The sequence below is a fragment of the Glycine soja genome, chromosome 15 (genome assembly GCF_004193775.1).
Source record: "Glycine soja cultivar W05 chromosome 15, ASM419377v2, whole genome shotgun sequence".
NCBI classification, from domain to species: domain Eukaryota; kingdom Viridiplantae; phylum Streptophyta; class Magnoliopsida; order Fabales; family Fabaceae; genus Glycine; species Glycine soja.
This window is the reverse complement of record NC_041016.1, coordinates 3,619,916-3,635,549: the sequence shown is the minus strand read 5'-3', so window position 1 is coordinate 3,635,549 and position 15,634 is coordinate 3,619,916. Positions and strand designations below refer to the sequence as shown.

At 34.0% G+C, this 15,634-nt stretch overlaps 2 protein-coding genes and 1 pseudogene across 3 annotated transcripts; 1 reads left to right on the top strand and 2 right to left on the bottom strand.

Annotated features, from left to right (window-relative positions):
• The first annotated feature begins 1,486 nt into the window (after positions 1–1,486).
• On the top strand, positions 1,487–4,222 carry LOC114388409 (probable receptor-like protein kinase At1g11050). Its single transcript, XM_028348889.1, has one exon. It carries the CDS (start codon positions 1,745–1,747, stop codon positions 3,692–3,694), a length of 1,950 nt encoding a protein of 649 aa, XP_028204690.1. The 5' UTR covers positions 1,487–1,744; the 3' UTR covers positions 3,695–4,222.
• A 2,606-nt stretch (positions 4,223–6,828) lies between these two features.
• On the bottom strand, positions 6,829–9,294 carry LOC114386919 (protein disulfide-isomerase 5-1-like). Of its 2 annotated transcripts, none has more exons than XM_028346988.1 (5): positions 9,113–9,294; positions 8,772–8,830; positions 8,496–8,671; positions 7,577–7,679; positions 6,829–7,172 (listed from the first exon to the last, which is right to left on the bottom strand). In XM_028346988.1, the coding sequence occupies exons 1-4, from the start codon at positions 9,209–9,211 to the stop codon at positions 7,588–7,590; spliced, it is 426 nt and encodes a 141-aa protein (XP_028202789.1). In that variant the 5' UTR covers positions 9,212–9,294; the 3' UTR covers positions 6,829–7,172; positions 7,577–7,587. The 2 variants fall into 2 exon arrangements, with proteins under 2 accessions (XP_028202789.1, XP_028202788.1); XM_028346987.1 differs by having other exon boundaries at positions 6,829–7,163.
• Positions 9,295–11,975: 2,681 nt separating this feature from the next.
• LOC114388068 lies at positions 11,976–14,407 on the bottom strand (annotated as a pseudogene).
• Between the last annotated feature and the right edge of the window lie 1,227 nt (positions 14,408–15,634).

Below are 15,634 nucleotides of genomic sequence, written 5' to 3'. Positions count from 1 at the left end.
AAAACTTCAACAGAATAGACATTGACATTAATTGCTAAGCTTTAAGCACAAGATGGCAACACATAAAGACTTTTTTAAGTGAGGGGACGAAAGGATATTTTTTTATAACTTTAATGTAAGAAAAAAAAGAAAAGGATAAAAATTAAATTGTATTAAAATATATATTAAGAATAAATATAGTAAAAAGCAATAAGTTATTGACTACAAGCTAGCTAACTGAAGAAGTTTATAGTGTATTAGTTGTAGGATAGTTAAGAAGTTAATTTATCAAACTTTTAAACAAGGTTATAAACTAGTTAATTAAACTATAGACTAGAATAAATGTCATACTAAACACACTAAAAAAATAAATGCATTAAATTAGTCCTTAAAATTACAAACAAAAATTTAGTTTTTGAGGTTAAAAATATAATTTTTATTCTTGAAATAAGATTAATTTAGTCTTTAAATGATTAAATGGCATTTGTTTTAGTCTTCAGAATTATAATAAGAAAGAGTAAAATGTCCAGCACAAATCACATTTATTAAAAAACATAATGTACTCTAAAGAATTTTTCTTTAACTACTTTTTAATATAATTAATGAGTTTTGGTAGTATTAATAGATGCTAAAATTTTATGTATTACTAGTATTTATAAAAGAATCTTATTAATTAGTATCGTAAGACATTCGTTAGGAAATTTTTAAAAAATTATTAAAATATATAAAATTATGTTATTTGCGATTTTTTTTACATTCACTTAAAATTTTGTTAAATATTTTTTAATTATTTAATCATGTCATATAAAAAATATGATGATTAATTATGAAGTTCGAACACCGGATTAATATGAGCGAATAACCGTTCTCACTCAGCATCACCAGTTAGCACCACTAGTGCAGTTCTGCAGAGTATATAGGAAAAGTCAAAGAACATGTATTATGTAAAAAAGAAAAAAACACACCATCTGGCATCTGCATCCCAACAATTACTCTCCCCAATGGTCCATGTCGGCAAACACAACACTTGCCAGCCACTAATCTGTTCCAACATTGAAATTCTGGCTTCCATAGTCCTACTTACTCATTGACTACAACTGATATTGTCACCCTCAGTCAGTCTTACTCAAATAAAAAGAAAACATTAACTACAGTACAATCACATCAGCTCCTATGTATTATTTATGTGACAGACATTGACACGTGTGAAAAGTTGAAATAAATATCCCCATTCACATATATCAATCATAGTGAGTATAGTATTAATATTCCTTCATTCGTTCGTTGTCACTATTGGTAATCCACGTCGACGCATTGTGCAATGCAAAGTGGCAAAGTCAGAGCACCTTATTTGCTTTTATACAATGCAAGTAGCAACAAATACAGCCGCCTCAGCCACCGCCACGAGAAGAGCGCGTGCATCAACGCTCTTCCATTCTTTATTAATCAACTATTCTTGCTTTGGACTCACGTCGCGCGTAGCTTACACTCTCCTTTCTAGAAATGAAAGGAGACCAGCAGATAGATACACATACACCTAACGCAGCCAGAAACAAGAGATTTGGAGTTTTTGGCCATTCCTCATGTTGATCATTGATTCATCTCCCTTAATAGCAATTTCACAAAATCAGCATCATCTTTTGTCTCACTCATCTCAAATCCCAAAACAAAACCACTCCCAGATTCATAAATAGAAACAAAAACATCAAACTCCGTGTGGCATAGCATAGGTTGCGTTATATATTGTACTAATTAGCACAACACCATGAGGATGAAGATTGTTGTGATGCTATTGCTACCTTTGATGTTTGCACTGTTTTCATGCACGAGTTCTGCAAATACAACTACATGCCCCATGGACTTGAATTATGTGCTGAGAATCCCATGGAACACTTCTGCTTGCCACAACTTCCAACAAACTTTGGCGGCTAAAAATGGAACCGATGCAAACACTTGTTGCATATCTCTCTTGTCCCTCTTCGGCATAGGACTTGCACAGCATCTCAAGGAGACTTCTCAGTTCCAACTCCCAAACCTTGCCACCTCCCTTTCGTGCATCCAAGACTTCCAATTAAAGCTCTCTTCCCTCTCTCTCCCCAGCAACCTCGCTGACACCTGCTTTGACCCACTTCAGTTTGTGATCTCCCCAAACATCTGTGCTGGAATTCAAACCATCCCTGATTGGACCAAAAAGCTTGGTCAGTCCACACCACTCAACACTGCTTGCAAATCAGATCTGACTGATATCTCTCTCTGTGATGTGTGTCTGCAAGCTGGCTTACAGGCCAAGCAGGTGCTTATTTCTATTGATGGTAATGCTTCACATTCCATTGACTGTTTTTACTTTGCCATTCTCTATGCTGCTGGGGTTGTCAATGAGTTTGGACCTGAAAGCAATGGTGCTGTCAGTTGCATTTTTAGCATATCGGTTTATTCACAAGGGGGCTCTGGGGGAAAGGGTCACCAGGCTCTTGTGTTTGGTTTGACAGGTGCCGGGATTGCTTTGTTGGTCATGTCTTCCTTTTTGGGGATTTATGCATGGTATGACAGGAAGCATAGGAGAAAAAAGCTTGAGACTTTTCAGTTTGATTTTGACCCTGAGGAACAAGGCTCTAGGCCTAGATTGAGACCCAATACCGGGTCAATTTGGTTCAAAATTGAGGAACTTGAGAAGGCTACTGATAACTTTTCATCTAAGAACTTCATTGGCCGAGGTGGGTTTGGGATGGTCTTCAAGGGAACCTTGTCTGATGGAACTGTGGTGGGGGTTAAAAGGATCTTGGAATCTGATTTTCAAGGGGATGCTGAGTTTTGTAATGAGGTGGAGATCATTAGCAACCTCAAGCACCGGAATCTGGTGCCCCTTAGGGGCTGTTGTGTGGCTGAGGAGAATGAGAATTATGATGAAAGGGGAAGCCAAAGGTATCTTGTGTATGATTACATGCCAAATGGGAACCTGGAGGACCATCTCTTTTTATCAACGGACTCTCAGAAAGCAAAAGGGTCATTGACTTGGCCTCAGAGGAAAAGCATAATCTTGGATGTGGCAAAGGGGTTGGCCTATTTGCACTATGGAGTTAAACCTGCTATTTTTCACAGAGATATCAAGGCCACCAATATACTACTTGATGCAGATATGAGGGCAAGAGTTGCTGATTTTGGACTTGCCAAACAAAGTAGGGAGGGCCAGTCTCATCTCACAACTAGAGTGGCTGGAACTCATGGATATCTAGCACCAGAATATGCACTCTATGGTCAACTCACTGAGAAGAGTGATGTGTATAGTTTTGGTGTGGTTGCTTTGGAGATAATGTGTGGGAGGAAGGCTCTTGACTTGTCTTCATCAGGATCACCAAGGGCATTCTTGATCACAGATTGGGCTTGGTCATTGGTGAAGGCTGGGAAGATAGAAGAGGCTCTTGATGCTTTCCTGGTGAAGGATGAGAACTTTCCTAGTTCAAATCCAAAGAGCATAATGGAGAGGTTTTTGCTGGTGGGAATTCTGTGCTCCCATGTGATGGTTGCTTTGAGGCCAACAATTGCTGATGCTTTGAAGATGTTGGAAGGTGACATTGAGGTTCCACAAATCCCTGATCGCCCTATGCCACTTGGCCATCCTTCGTTTTATAATAATAATAATAATGATGGCAGTACTTTTAGCATATCCCCAGCATTAAGCGGCCCCAAATTGCAAACTGGAGACATGCTCAGGTAATGAAGAATTTATCTTATATTGCTTAAAAATGTAGAAGAAAAAGTGGAAGCTATTTCTATTCTAAAGTTTGACAAGGATTCATTCAAATCATGTTTGGTAAGACCACTTCATTTGAGGTTAATAAACTGATGAGTGTCATGGTACAAATAAATTCTCAAGATCGAAGCTAGCAATGACTGTGGGACAGGTCTTGTTTGCCTCAACAAATTCTATGAATGGCCAACCATGAAGAAACTTAGCAATTAGCAGGGCATGATTATAACCAGCTACCAAGGAAGCTAGGGTCATTTAAATAGCTGAGGATAGGTATATTATAGTTATAGGAATTTAGGACATAATAGGACGAATGTCTTGTAAAAAGAAGGTTGCATTTTCCACTTTCATTTGTTTTCTTCTCAATTTTCTTGTGAAACGAATAAAGGCTCATGTATATAAAGGAAAATGTTAAGTTGGCCGGAACCTTAAAGTGACGTTGGGTTGTATTCTCAATTTCTTTCTCCTGAGTGAAGTCTCCCCTGTTTTATATTATTTGTTAAGTTTCCTATGTTATCTTAAGCTAGATTCACATAAATTATTTACTATTGCAAATTTTCTATTTTTATTTTTTAATTTTATGTCTTGACACTTTTTTTCCTAAATAATTCTTATTCTTTCTAATTTAAAACCTAGTCTTCCCTTCCCTTCGTATTATTCTTTCTCACCTTGTCAATTAGAAGAACACTCATTCCAACATCATCAAGCAAAAGAGTACTTTTTGTGCGTTGCTTCTTGCATCGTATATAATGCCTCCTACCTCCATTGTATGCATATAATTATTATATGCTTTATCATAAATCTAGAGGTTGGAGGCATTATATGCATTGTGTAAGATGAAGATTCTTATCTCTTTCATCTTTCAAAAAAACTTGAGATTTTGTTTGACAAGGTCTCTTTTGCTTGACAACGGTCGATGGCCAAATAGAAGGCACAACGTAAGAAACGGCGTGCGGAAAGTACTCTTTTACTTGATGACGGTTGGTTTAGTGTTCTTGTGATCAACGAAGCGGGAAAGAGTGATACACAGGAAAGGAAAGATTAGGTTTAGAATTAGGAAGAATAAGAATTGCTTAGGGATAAAAATGTCTTTTAATAAAACATATAATAAAAATAAAAATAAAAAATTTACAAAAAGGTCTTTGAACTTTAATTACAAAAACTAAAAATTGAACTGAATGATCTAACGGAACAATATACGCCACGTGACATTGCATAATTGATTAACATATAAGTCATATTGATTTTTCAAGTGACACCAAAATAATAATCTTAATAGACTTCATTTTATGTGTATATTTTAATCCAAACATAACCAAAGTCATTTAGTTAAATATTCTATAGTTGATACATTATATTTACTTTGCTGCATATTATGTCCCGTTTGTCAATTTAGTTAATCTCCAATATTTTGAGGACTAAAAATCAAGTAGGCTTTTAAAGTGATCACGTGCGCACACCTACTTCAAGTACTACTCTTTTTGTGTGTGTTGCGGTCTTGTTAGTATCCAGCAAATTTTCCTTGATGAGCAAATCAATTCTGCCTTCCATCTTATTCTTAGTTTAAAAGCGATTTAAGGAGCACATGGAATAAGATTTGAGTGTCTTAATACAAACAAAGAGACAAATCAAAGAAATTCTACAGCGGTAAAAAAAGAAATAGGGAAGCTCAAATATGCAATATAGATAGATGGTCAGGATGTATATGCTAAAGAGAAGCAAACAGGATTCAGGATGTATATGCTAAAGAGAAGCAAACAGGATTATGTCTTCAGATTATAGCACAAACACTCCTTTCAATGCCATCACCACTCCTTCATTCTTCACCAACACTATGTCTTGGATTCTAGGCCAGGAGGCCCACCAATAATATATATAGTCAATAAGTTTTACAATTTTTAATTAATTTGCTTATCCAAACTTGCAGCCTTCTTGGACGCTCTCACTACATGGTGCTAAATTGAATAAATTCTAACCACAAAAGTGCATAGCCATTTGCTGCATCATTATTGTTTGTACGTTTATGTGGTCCGGATTCACAGGATCGGTTTGTACAGAAATATAATAGCGATGTTTGATTGATGTAGAATGCCTTTAGTAACAAAAGAAGGTTGCCTAGTTTTGTTGTTGCTGCTGCATGTGGTCTGGATTCCAATACCTTGCATTTGTACTATATAAGCGCTAGCATTCACAAAGTTGTTCTATGAAAGTTAAAATATGCTTGAAATGACATGCTTGATAAATTGATTTCACAATACGAAGCTTCATACTTTGTGAAGAAAATATATGTATTTTTCTTCCTCTTTTTACCTAAGAATCATTTAGTGACAAAATCAGATGAGAATGCTTCTATAAGCGACTCATGAATTCTCATTAAAATAAGGTAATAATTGTCCAAATTAAGATAAAATGTTTTAAAAGGTACTTCACTAACTAGTCAAGATAGTAAGGGATTACCAAGTGAGAGAACACAATTTGATAAGCAATTTGTTAGGCTTTTGGATGAGAAATATTCTCAAAATGTTTTGAACCATGAAATGGGAGTCACCAAAGAGAAGCAAACATGATTTGAGTTGGTGTTTGTGATAAACCAAATTATTTTCTTTAGCAAGACATAAGGCCAACCAACAAAAAACCCATCATTAGCCTTGTCAAGAGGGGCATGAGATTTTATCTGAATCATGGCCGTTCCATTCGTTCAACGTCAAGCCACATGAATTACAGCCACCTCTCTTTCACTTTCACATACACCACGAGCTTACGAATCTATCAATCTTCAAACTAACTATAATTTCTCTATTTATATACCAAAACAATGGCACATCATGTCATTTGGATGGACAAGTTATAAATGCAAGAGATCCCCTCTAAGTGCAAGTAATTTTTTAGAACACTCCTTAGTGTTCAAAAATCATCTAACTTCATAAACTTACCCATAGATTAAATAAATAGATTTTTTTCTCACTTACTAACGAGGTGGGGATGAGAAACTAGTTACTCGTGCCCCTGCACTGTCTATCAACACATCTTTCCAGCATGCTTTGTTTGCACATAAGAAGGCGATTATAGGATATTAGGATGGTATAATCCCATAAAAATAATGAGCATTCAAAAGATCGAATGATTATATAAACAAATCCTGAAGTACGATTCATGATTCACTGATCATTGTATTGAAACTTTTAACACTGACAAGCCACTATCAGTTTTGTAGAGTATAACTAAACCTAAAAAGGAAAATTGTGGAGCATAACAGAAAGAAATTGTGGTAGTGTACGGAGTTAGTTCTTAACTCACAACTGCTACGTCGAACAAACAAATGCTGATCAGAACAGAGAAGAATGAATGTCTCAGCCTGAACCCAAAGGTGTTTACTAATCTGGGATGAGCACCACCTGCAGTAAAGAGCTAGTTGCAATCCAGATAATGACTGTGCCTGACAAAACTATAATCAATCAATTGGCATGCAATATAAAAGGATAGCAAATTCATTAAATGAAAAAAATTAAAGGAAGAATTATAATTTAGAATATGGCAGCTAATATATTTCAAATCTAAGATGATTAACCAAAAGAATGGTGAATAGTTCATATGTTGACTTAATTAACTATTCTTCCAGTTAATTCATCCTAAACTGATAGCTAGTTCACTAAAATATCCTAAGTTGCAGCTCTACCAAAATTAAGAATGGGAGGTTAAATAGAAAGAAAGGTGGCTACCAAACACACTGATTTAGCACCATCAACCTAGATTTTAAGTGCCCCCCCCCCCCCCTTAGGCACTAATATTACAAGACTCCATAGAGAGAAAAGAATATAGGCGCAGGGGGTGGGTGTCTTGGTAGCATACCTCAAAAGTTGTTATAATTCTTTGTCACTTTCAAGTGCTTTTGCTGCTGCCTTTTCAGCTTCTTCCAAAACAAAGGTTTTCATTGATTCAACATCTCTTGTACCTGACCAATTGCACCACATGCAAAAAAAAAAATATTAGATTTATGATCTACCAAATCTCACCTTAGCTTTGGTTGGGATAAGGGAAGTAGCTGTTACAAGTGTCCTCTAAATAAATTATATAAAAGAATAAGTAATAAAATAATCTATGATAAAAAGATCACAATTTTCTCATTAAAGAAAATCTTTCTTCCTTCAGGGATGATTAAATAAAAAGGAAACAGATCATAAAAAGCTTAAATCCACTGCTAACAGGTAGTTTGCAGAAGTATGTCCCTTCAAGTACCTGTGACTTGAATAACTGCTAACTGTGATGGGAAAATCTTACTATAAAAAAGCTTTGAAACACTGAATTTATTGGTAGGATATGAGGATACACATGATACCCTATATAGAGGCATAAACCACAATCTCTGATAGATAACTAGAAAACTCATTTGATATTCATCATTATTTAGCACAAGTGAAAGGTGCCCCCTTGCACCTTCATTCATAAGCCGAAAGTATGTGTGAAGGTTAGAGGTTAGAGCCATCAAAATGACAATGGCTGAGAAAGATTGATTGTATAGATGCAATGACTGAGTTGATCCCTTGTTTGGTTTTTCCAAACTTGACAGGTAAGAACCCCAAAAGAATGCTAATATTTTTTTCCTAATCCAAGGCAAGTTATAAGAAATCAAGATATATAAACAAACATGAAACATCAACTAGTCATAAATCATAATTGGTTACTGATGGGTCATTAATAGTGAAAGCTTAAGCTTGAGCACATGATTTAAAAGTCCACCATTCGGCAAAGGGAAAGAAATAGTAATTACCTTGGTATCTGGCTACTTCCTCGCCATCATAGAAAACCTTAAAGGTAGGATATGAATGAATATCAACTTTGGAACACACTGCTTTGTCCATGCCGCAATCGACTTCTCCAACCTCTATTTCATCTTCTCCTTCCATTGCCTTCCCCAAATCATCCCACAAAGAACCCAGGTTCTTACTGGTAACCATCATCATTATTTCACAAGTTAGAAAACAATAAAAGCAGGTTCAGCATCAATCAAGTGTAGACTATTGCAGTGTATAAAAGAGTTAATCACCAATGCTTGCACCAGGGAACGCAGAATTTCACAAACCATGCAGTGTCTTTCTCCTTGATCTAGATAAAAGTAATTGATAAATGAGATCATGTACATTTCTATAACAGCTTTTATGTACAAAATAAATAAATATATAAAATTCTCCCATAAGCTCATGTACGCATAGACACAAACCCCTAATTAAACAACTTACAAACCTATTTGCATCTGTAGAGGCAAAATTCGATAGAATAATATTATTATTGGGATTTAAAGAGTAAATTGGGGCATGAAAAAGGGGGAAAGAAGAAGAAGAAGAAGAAGAAAAGGCGGAATCTGGATAGAGAGAAGAAGTAACCTACCTTATCATTAAACGTATCAGAGGATAACGTTATAACCTCGGATTGGGTTCGGAGAAATAAGGAGAGAAGAATGAGAGAGATAATTGTGTGAGTTCTCATGGCTGAAGCCTGCGTGATCTACCCTAACCTTTCTTTCTTCTCTACCGCGTCCAAATGTTGTCTGCACTGCAGATCTTTCATCCACGTGCTATGCGCGTGATTCATATATATATTTTCCCGCTTCGCCTATTGTAATTTTTTTTTTATATTATTTTATTGTTTTTCTTGTAAATTGTTATTAATTCAATATGAATAAAAAGTAATCCTCACATTTATGACTTCATTATATAACTTATAATTGTATAATAGACATTTATATGACTATTTTATCAATTCATTTTATTTATAATTTCATTGTTTCAATTATATCTTATTAAGATGATTTTATAATAAATGAGATAATTGATGCTTAAAATTAATCTTTGGAGTTTAATTTTATTATCAATGTAATGATTTTTACATTGTTAACTAGTTAAAAAAATATTTATATACTGTAATTTAAGTACATTTATAATAATGCCAGTGTATTCTATTTAAATTCTAAATCTTCGTTATGATTACTAATATTTTTAAATTTATTCTCACACTAAATGAATGTTTAAAGACAAAGGATAAATATTGAATGCAAATCAATCCAAATTGACCTATAATTTATAGTTTATTATCGTACTTTCTCAGTAAAAAAAAAGGACTTAATTAAAATCAAATCATAAACACTCTTTATTAAAACCAACATAGTATAAATAATTAATAAATATGTGGTTAGGAATTTGATCTACTTATTTCGTATGATAGGAGAGCATTTGTTAAAAAAGATTATTTTCATAAATAAATCTTAATAGTTAATACTCTAAATTCACCTAAAACACACTTTATTAAAATAGAAAATTAATTAGGGCCTAAGTAAGAATAGAAAGTTTGGTGTAATATTTAGGTTTAAATATCTTCTTGTTGTTGTAAGTTAGTGTTTTTTTTTTAATTTCTGTGAGTTCATTTTTTTTTAATTTTAGTTCTTATAAGTTCTTTTTTTTAATTTTATTTTTGTTAAGATATTTTATTTATTTTTAATTATGTAAGTTTGTGTTTTTCTAATGTTAATCTCTGAAAGATTTTAATTTTTTTATTTATAGTGTCACGAGTTCGCGTTTGTGGCAAATATGATAAAAAATAAAATAAAAAAGCAGGGTAGGGTGCTTTTCAAATAAATTATGTATTGCAATTAGGAACAAAGCTGAAATTAGCGAATATTTTAAAGGGATGCAGGTTTTGATACATAATAAGTGGAATCGTATTTGCTAGTTTCGGGGGAGATGCTAATCCTGTTAAAGGGCCAACGTGAAGCTTATACTTGCTCAGAAATTTTGTGGAAGTAGTCTTTTGTGACAGTTGTTTTATGTTTCGTTGGGTTGGGGGTGCTGTATTTTTTCCAGCAAATGTCTCATGTTCGTGAGTAATGTTAAATCTTCCTATTATATCTTTTTACAAATTTTTCTACTACATTTTATTTTTAAGTATTGAATAAAAAAAATATTTATTATCTTAAAGGTATAAAACACATTTAAAACTTACTATAAGGAGGATTTATAAGAAAATATAATAAGAGGATTAAGAATTATTCCTTATATGCATATATATTGTTTTTAGTGGTCACTTCTTGTGGCCATTCTATTTTTTTTATTTTTTTTTATGTTTAATGAAATGTTTGGCCTTATTTAGATAGTTCAAATGGATCATAATTTTAAATCGTTAGATTAATTTTATTCATTTACACTAGATTATCCCTCCCACAAATCTCTCAGTATTCGCATAGATCCACACCCCAAACCTTCCCTTTTCTATTTGCACAAATATATCTCCCCCCTCCCTCGTTTCCGGAGATCTTTCTAACACTGACGACCATGATCTGCATGTCTCTGGAATCCACTGGTTTAGAGCATGCCACACCAGATCCACAACCTCATCAACTTTACCAAAGTCACACCAGATCCTCGTTAGCACTAACTTCGTCACCATCACAATTTGAACAAGCATCGTGACGGGTCCGCGTCCAACGCTCTAGAATTCTCAAGCTCATGGTACGCTCGTACTAGATCTACAATGACACCAAGTTTGTCAAAGCCCATATGCACGACACCAAATTCCTCCATATATATCCACATTCGTTTCAGTTCCTTATTATTTCTCTTTATTTGTTTATGTATTTATTTACCCCACTCGCTCATTGGTGGAACTTCGTGTTTGTGTTGTTTATTTGATGTTGTTGCATTTGTTGATTTCAAGCACTAAGTTATGGATTGCAAAGTTTTTATTGACAATATATAGTTTTTGAGTGTTGAGGGGTTTCTATTCAGCCTTGGAGGATCCTTGTGATATATTTTTTTGGATTATTAGTGTTCACAGAGTTTAACAGGTTTGGGGGTTGGAGAATGCTATGAATTTCAATGTGGAAACGTTTGTCTCCATCGTTTTGGAGTTGGTGAACAGATCTGGGGTAGGGAGAGGGGGAGAAGAGAAGGGAAAAAAAGAGCATTGTCGCCAGAAATTGTGTCCGACGGCGGTTCTGGGAAGAAAACATGAATTAGATAGGAAAGATGTATGATAGAAATAAGCGATGAATCTTATGATAAAAAATTGTGGTCCATTTTGAATCACATATGAAGATAGTTCACCTTAAAAAGAACCAACAGCCTAACAAAAAAGGCAAGATAAACTGAATTGAGAGTGTGTTCCAACTAACAAATTAAAGCAGAAACCAATATGAAGGTGATTGAATTGAAATGAAACCAGTTGACTTTATTCACTAATCAGCACAACTCGTGAATAATGATCTAAATTCTCAACTCTTAACCAAAAGGAAAACAAAACTCGAAATATTAAGCTTATTCTTAAGTACTCTTAACCATTTATAAAAAATCAAAAGCCCATAACCATCTCATTCTTTGTAAGCTTTTGAACCCTATCCACCACCACTTTGTGATCATGTGCATGTGCAGTCCATGGAGTTGGTAGAATCACAGCTTCATGTTGTGCCCTAGCCATGCGCCTCATGGTCTCCTCGCTCACACCAAATGCAGCAGCAAGCTCGGGTCCCACCATGGTCCTCATGAGTGACGTGGCACCGACCAGAAATTGTGGCCTGTTCTTCTGAGCCGAGGTGGTGAAGCCAAAGAACTCAAGTGGTTCGTTCTTTGATGCTATTTGGCAGAAAGCAAAGTACCTTGGAATGAAGAACACGTCCCCTTCTTTGATGTGGGCATCCATATATATTGCGTTACTTCCGTTTGGAAACACTATTTGGATTCTGCCTGACCCTTTCAGCCCTATGCCATACTCTTTTGCCCTTGGATTCACATGGGGTGCCATCCTTGATGCCAGACATACATAGTCAATTCATGCACAAAAATAATTACTAAAACTTTGCAAGAATTTCATAATCAAACATTGTGGAATGTTTCTTATAAGTTTTTTTGTGTTGTTTTTGGATAAGAACTAAAATTTCATTTGGGTAATCAATTTGGCTTGAGAAATATGAGTTTTGTAGATAAAAAATGACTAAAAGAAAATATTTCACTAAAGATAGTCAATCAGATTTTTGATAGAGATTAATCATCTCTTAAATACTTCTCACCAATATTATAATGATAAATATATATATATGGTGAATTTTAGAATAATCAAATAGAAATATTGAATTTGCTTGCATATTTACCGCCGAGAGATTGACATGATAAATGCCGACGCCAGAACTTTTGAGTGGAGAATACTCAGAGCCATCTTGATCAACGCTCCAACCATAGCAGTTCTTGAAATCTGGCTTTCTGTCATAGAGGTTGCAAGAGAGAGGGGATGTTTTAGTAACCTTCTCCCTTGTGTTCTTGATCTCATCCTCAAATACAGATTCCAAGATCTTCCTCCAGGACCAACTTGTCTGTTGCTCTTCTTCATCAACAAATTCCTCTTCTTCCTTTCCTTCTTCTTGTTGCACTATCTCCCTCAGGTGATACAGTTTGTCTTCCTCCTTAAGTTGAAGGAACTTGGTCCATATGCTTGTGGCATGTGAACCCCCACGTACACAATTGGGCCCTCGTGTTGCCCAGTGAAGATTTTTCGCAACTCTTCTCCTGATGCCTGCAGGGTGCATGTCTTTTTAGGGTTGTGTATGCATGTTTGGTGACATGATTCTCCAAAATGTTATCTACTAAGTTATTAGCTTACGTACGTTAAAAGCAGTTTCAAGGATTTCAGACTCGAATCCAGAAAGTAATGAGGCTGGATGGGCTCCTCCTTCAATATAGAAGGACTGCAACACATAGCACAGGAAAAAAAATATTGGAAATTACTATCCAGACGGATTAATCATAGTCAAATGAGTCACATATTTTTTTTTCTTCAAAATTATATATAGCTAGAGAGTTTTTAATTATTATGGATGCATGCATGTACCTGGAAAACATCAACTCCCAAGCTCTCAGAGGGGTCAATGCTGCAGATAATGTGAAGCTTTTGAGCCTCCTCTACGTTCACTAGATAGAATATGCAGAACCAGCTGGAATTTGGTATACATCTCCCATCTTCAAATGCCTTTCCGCCAGCTTGGCTTTATATATGAATCCCAACTTTGCTTCCCCTGAAACCAATGTCCAAGTAATTAACTCCCAAATTCTCAAATTCCCAACATATATACTTCTATTGGAACCAAAATAGACATGTTAGAAAGAAAATGGGTCATAAAAAATGGACACTATTGTTTGTTGCATTTTTAAAATAGCAGAGAATAAGACATGAAAAGTGGTACATTAACATAACAGTTTCATTCCTTTTAATTGGATTTCAACTCCATAAAAAAAGAAATGTATTATTATTATTTTCATTGACGAATCAAAATATGACACGTGACAGACATCATCTAATAAAAACGTGACACGTGACCGTCAGCATCACTTCTTAACGGTCAACTTCTAATTGTGACCTGGGGATCAACATTATACGATTTTACAAAATAGGAGGATCAAATTCGTGAATTAAATTAATGGAGGATCAAATCCAAAACTAGAGATAAATCGGGGGACCAAAAATACAATTTTACTTTGATTTTTTTTATAAAAAATACAAAATTTGGTAAGTCATATTTTTTATTTATTTTACGAGCTTCACTCATAATTTTTAAAATTTTTAATAAATTCTAACAAATAAGAGAGAATGCTAAAAAAATATATGTTACATAATATTACCTTGGATGTTATATATAACTGGCATTATTAGTTACATTTAACACGGAACGGGATTTTTCCTTTTTTCCCCTATATATAACTGGCATTATTAGTTACATTTAACACGGAACGGGATTTTTCCTTTTTTCCCCTACTAAAATAAACAATGTCCTGTCCCTGCCTTGATAATATGTTGGACTATTGTAGAAGTTTTGAAAAAGATATCTTTATTTTTATACATGTAAAAGTAGAAGTGAGAGTTAGGGGGAGGAATCGGTCAAGTAAGGCTAGATTTTAAAAGGCCTAAGTCTAATCTACGATAAATTTTTGAGGTTTGAGTCTGGCTTATGGTCTATCAAAAACTTTTATTTTGACTCCACCTGACCTTTTTAAAAACCTAGTATGATCTGATAGTCTTTTTAAAAGTGTTCTTCACATTAAATCTTTAATATTCCTTCTCTAGAGTAGGAACCTAATAGGAAAAAGTTAAAATAAAAGGAAACGAAAACCAATAAAAACAATGAGGAATATAAAGGGATACATGATTCATACTTAAATTATAATTAAAGTCTTAGTTGCTTATAGGAATGAAAGTTATGGAGAAGTAATGTGTAACCAAAGTCTGTTAGTTTAAAAAAAATTAATTGTAACAAAAAAATAATATAAATATACATTGGTACCAAAAAAATAATATAAATATATATACATATATATAGAGCGGCCTATCATGCTTATAAGGCTTTTTAATAAGCCTAAGCCTAGTCTATTTAATTTAATAGGCTTCTAAAAAAGCCTAAGCCTGACCTTTTAATTAAATAGGTCAGTTCAGGTCAGGCTTTATGTAGGTCAGGTCGCAGGTTCCTGTAAACCGATTTGGCCTATTCTCATCCCTAGTGAGAGTATTTTGTAATTTTAGTTTTCCCCTCATTTTGAGGTTAAAATAGTAATTTAATTGACATTTTTCCGCTCACAAATTTAACACATAATTGTAATTTTAATTTTTTTGCTTAGTTTTAGAATAAAAGAGTAAATGTAAATGTAACATATATAAATTTAATTTTGGAAATTCTCCCATAAGTGCCAATCTATGCTAATTAATATTTATTATTATTGCTTGAATAAATCAAAATCAAAATATCATTAAAATTCTAATTTCGTTAAAGAATTATTTAAATATAGTACTGAAAAAAATTGATTTAGGTTTTGTAGTATTATCTTTATGTAATATTTTAATTTTGAATAATATGATTAAATTTTAGTTTTAAATGGAATT

Coding starts and splice junctions, on each gene's coding strand:
- LOC114388409 (XM_028348889.1), top strand. CDS start 1,745: ATGAGGATGAAGATTGTTGTGATGCTATTGCTACCTTTGATGTTTGCA.
- LOC114386919 (XM_028346988.1), bottom strand. CDS start 9,211: ATGAGAACTCACACAATTATCTCTCTCATTCTTCTCTCCTTATTTCTC. Junction 8,672..8,771: donor GTTCCCTGGTGCAAGCATTG/GTGATTAACTCT, acceptor GATGGTTACCAG/TAAGAACCTGGGTTCTTTGT. Junction 7,680..8,495: donor GGAAGTAGCCAGATACCAAG/GTAATTACTATT, acceptor GCAATTGGTCAG/GTACAAGAGATGTTGAATCA.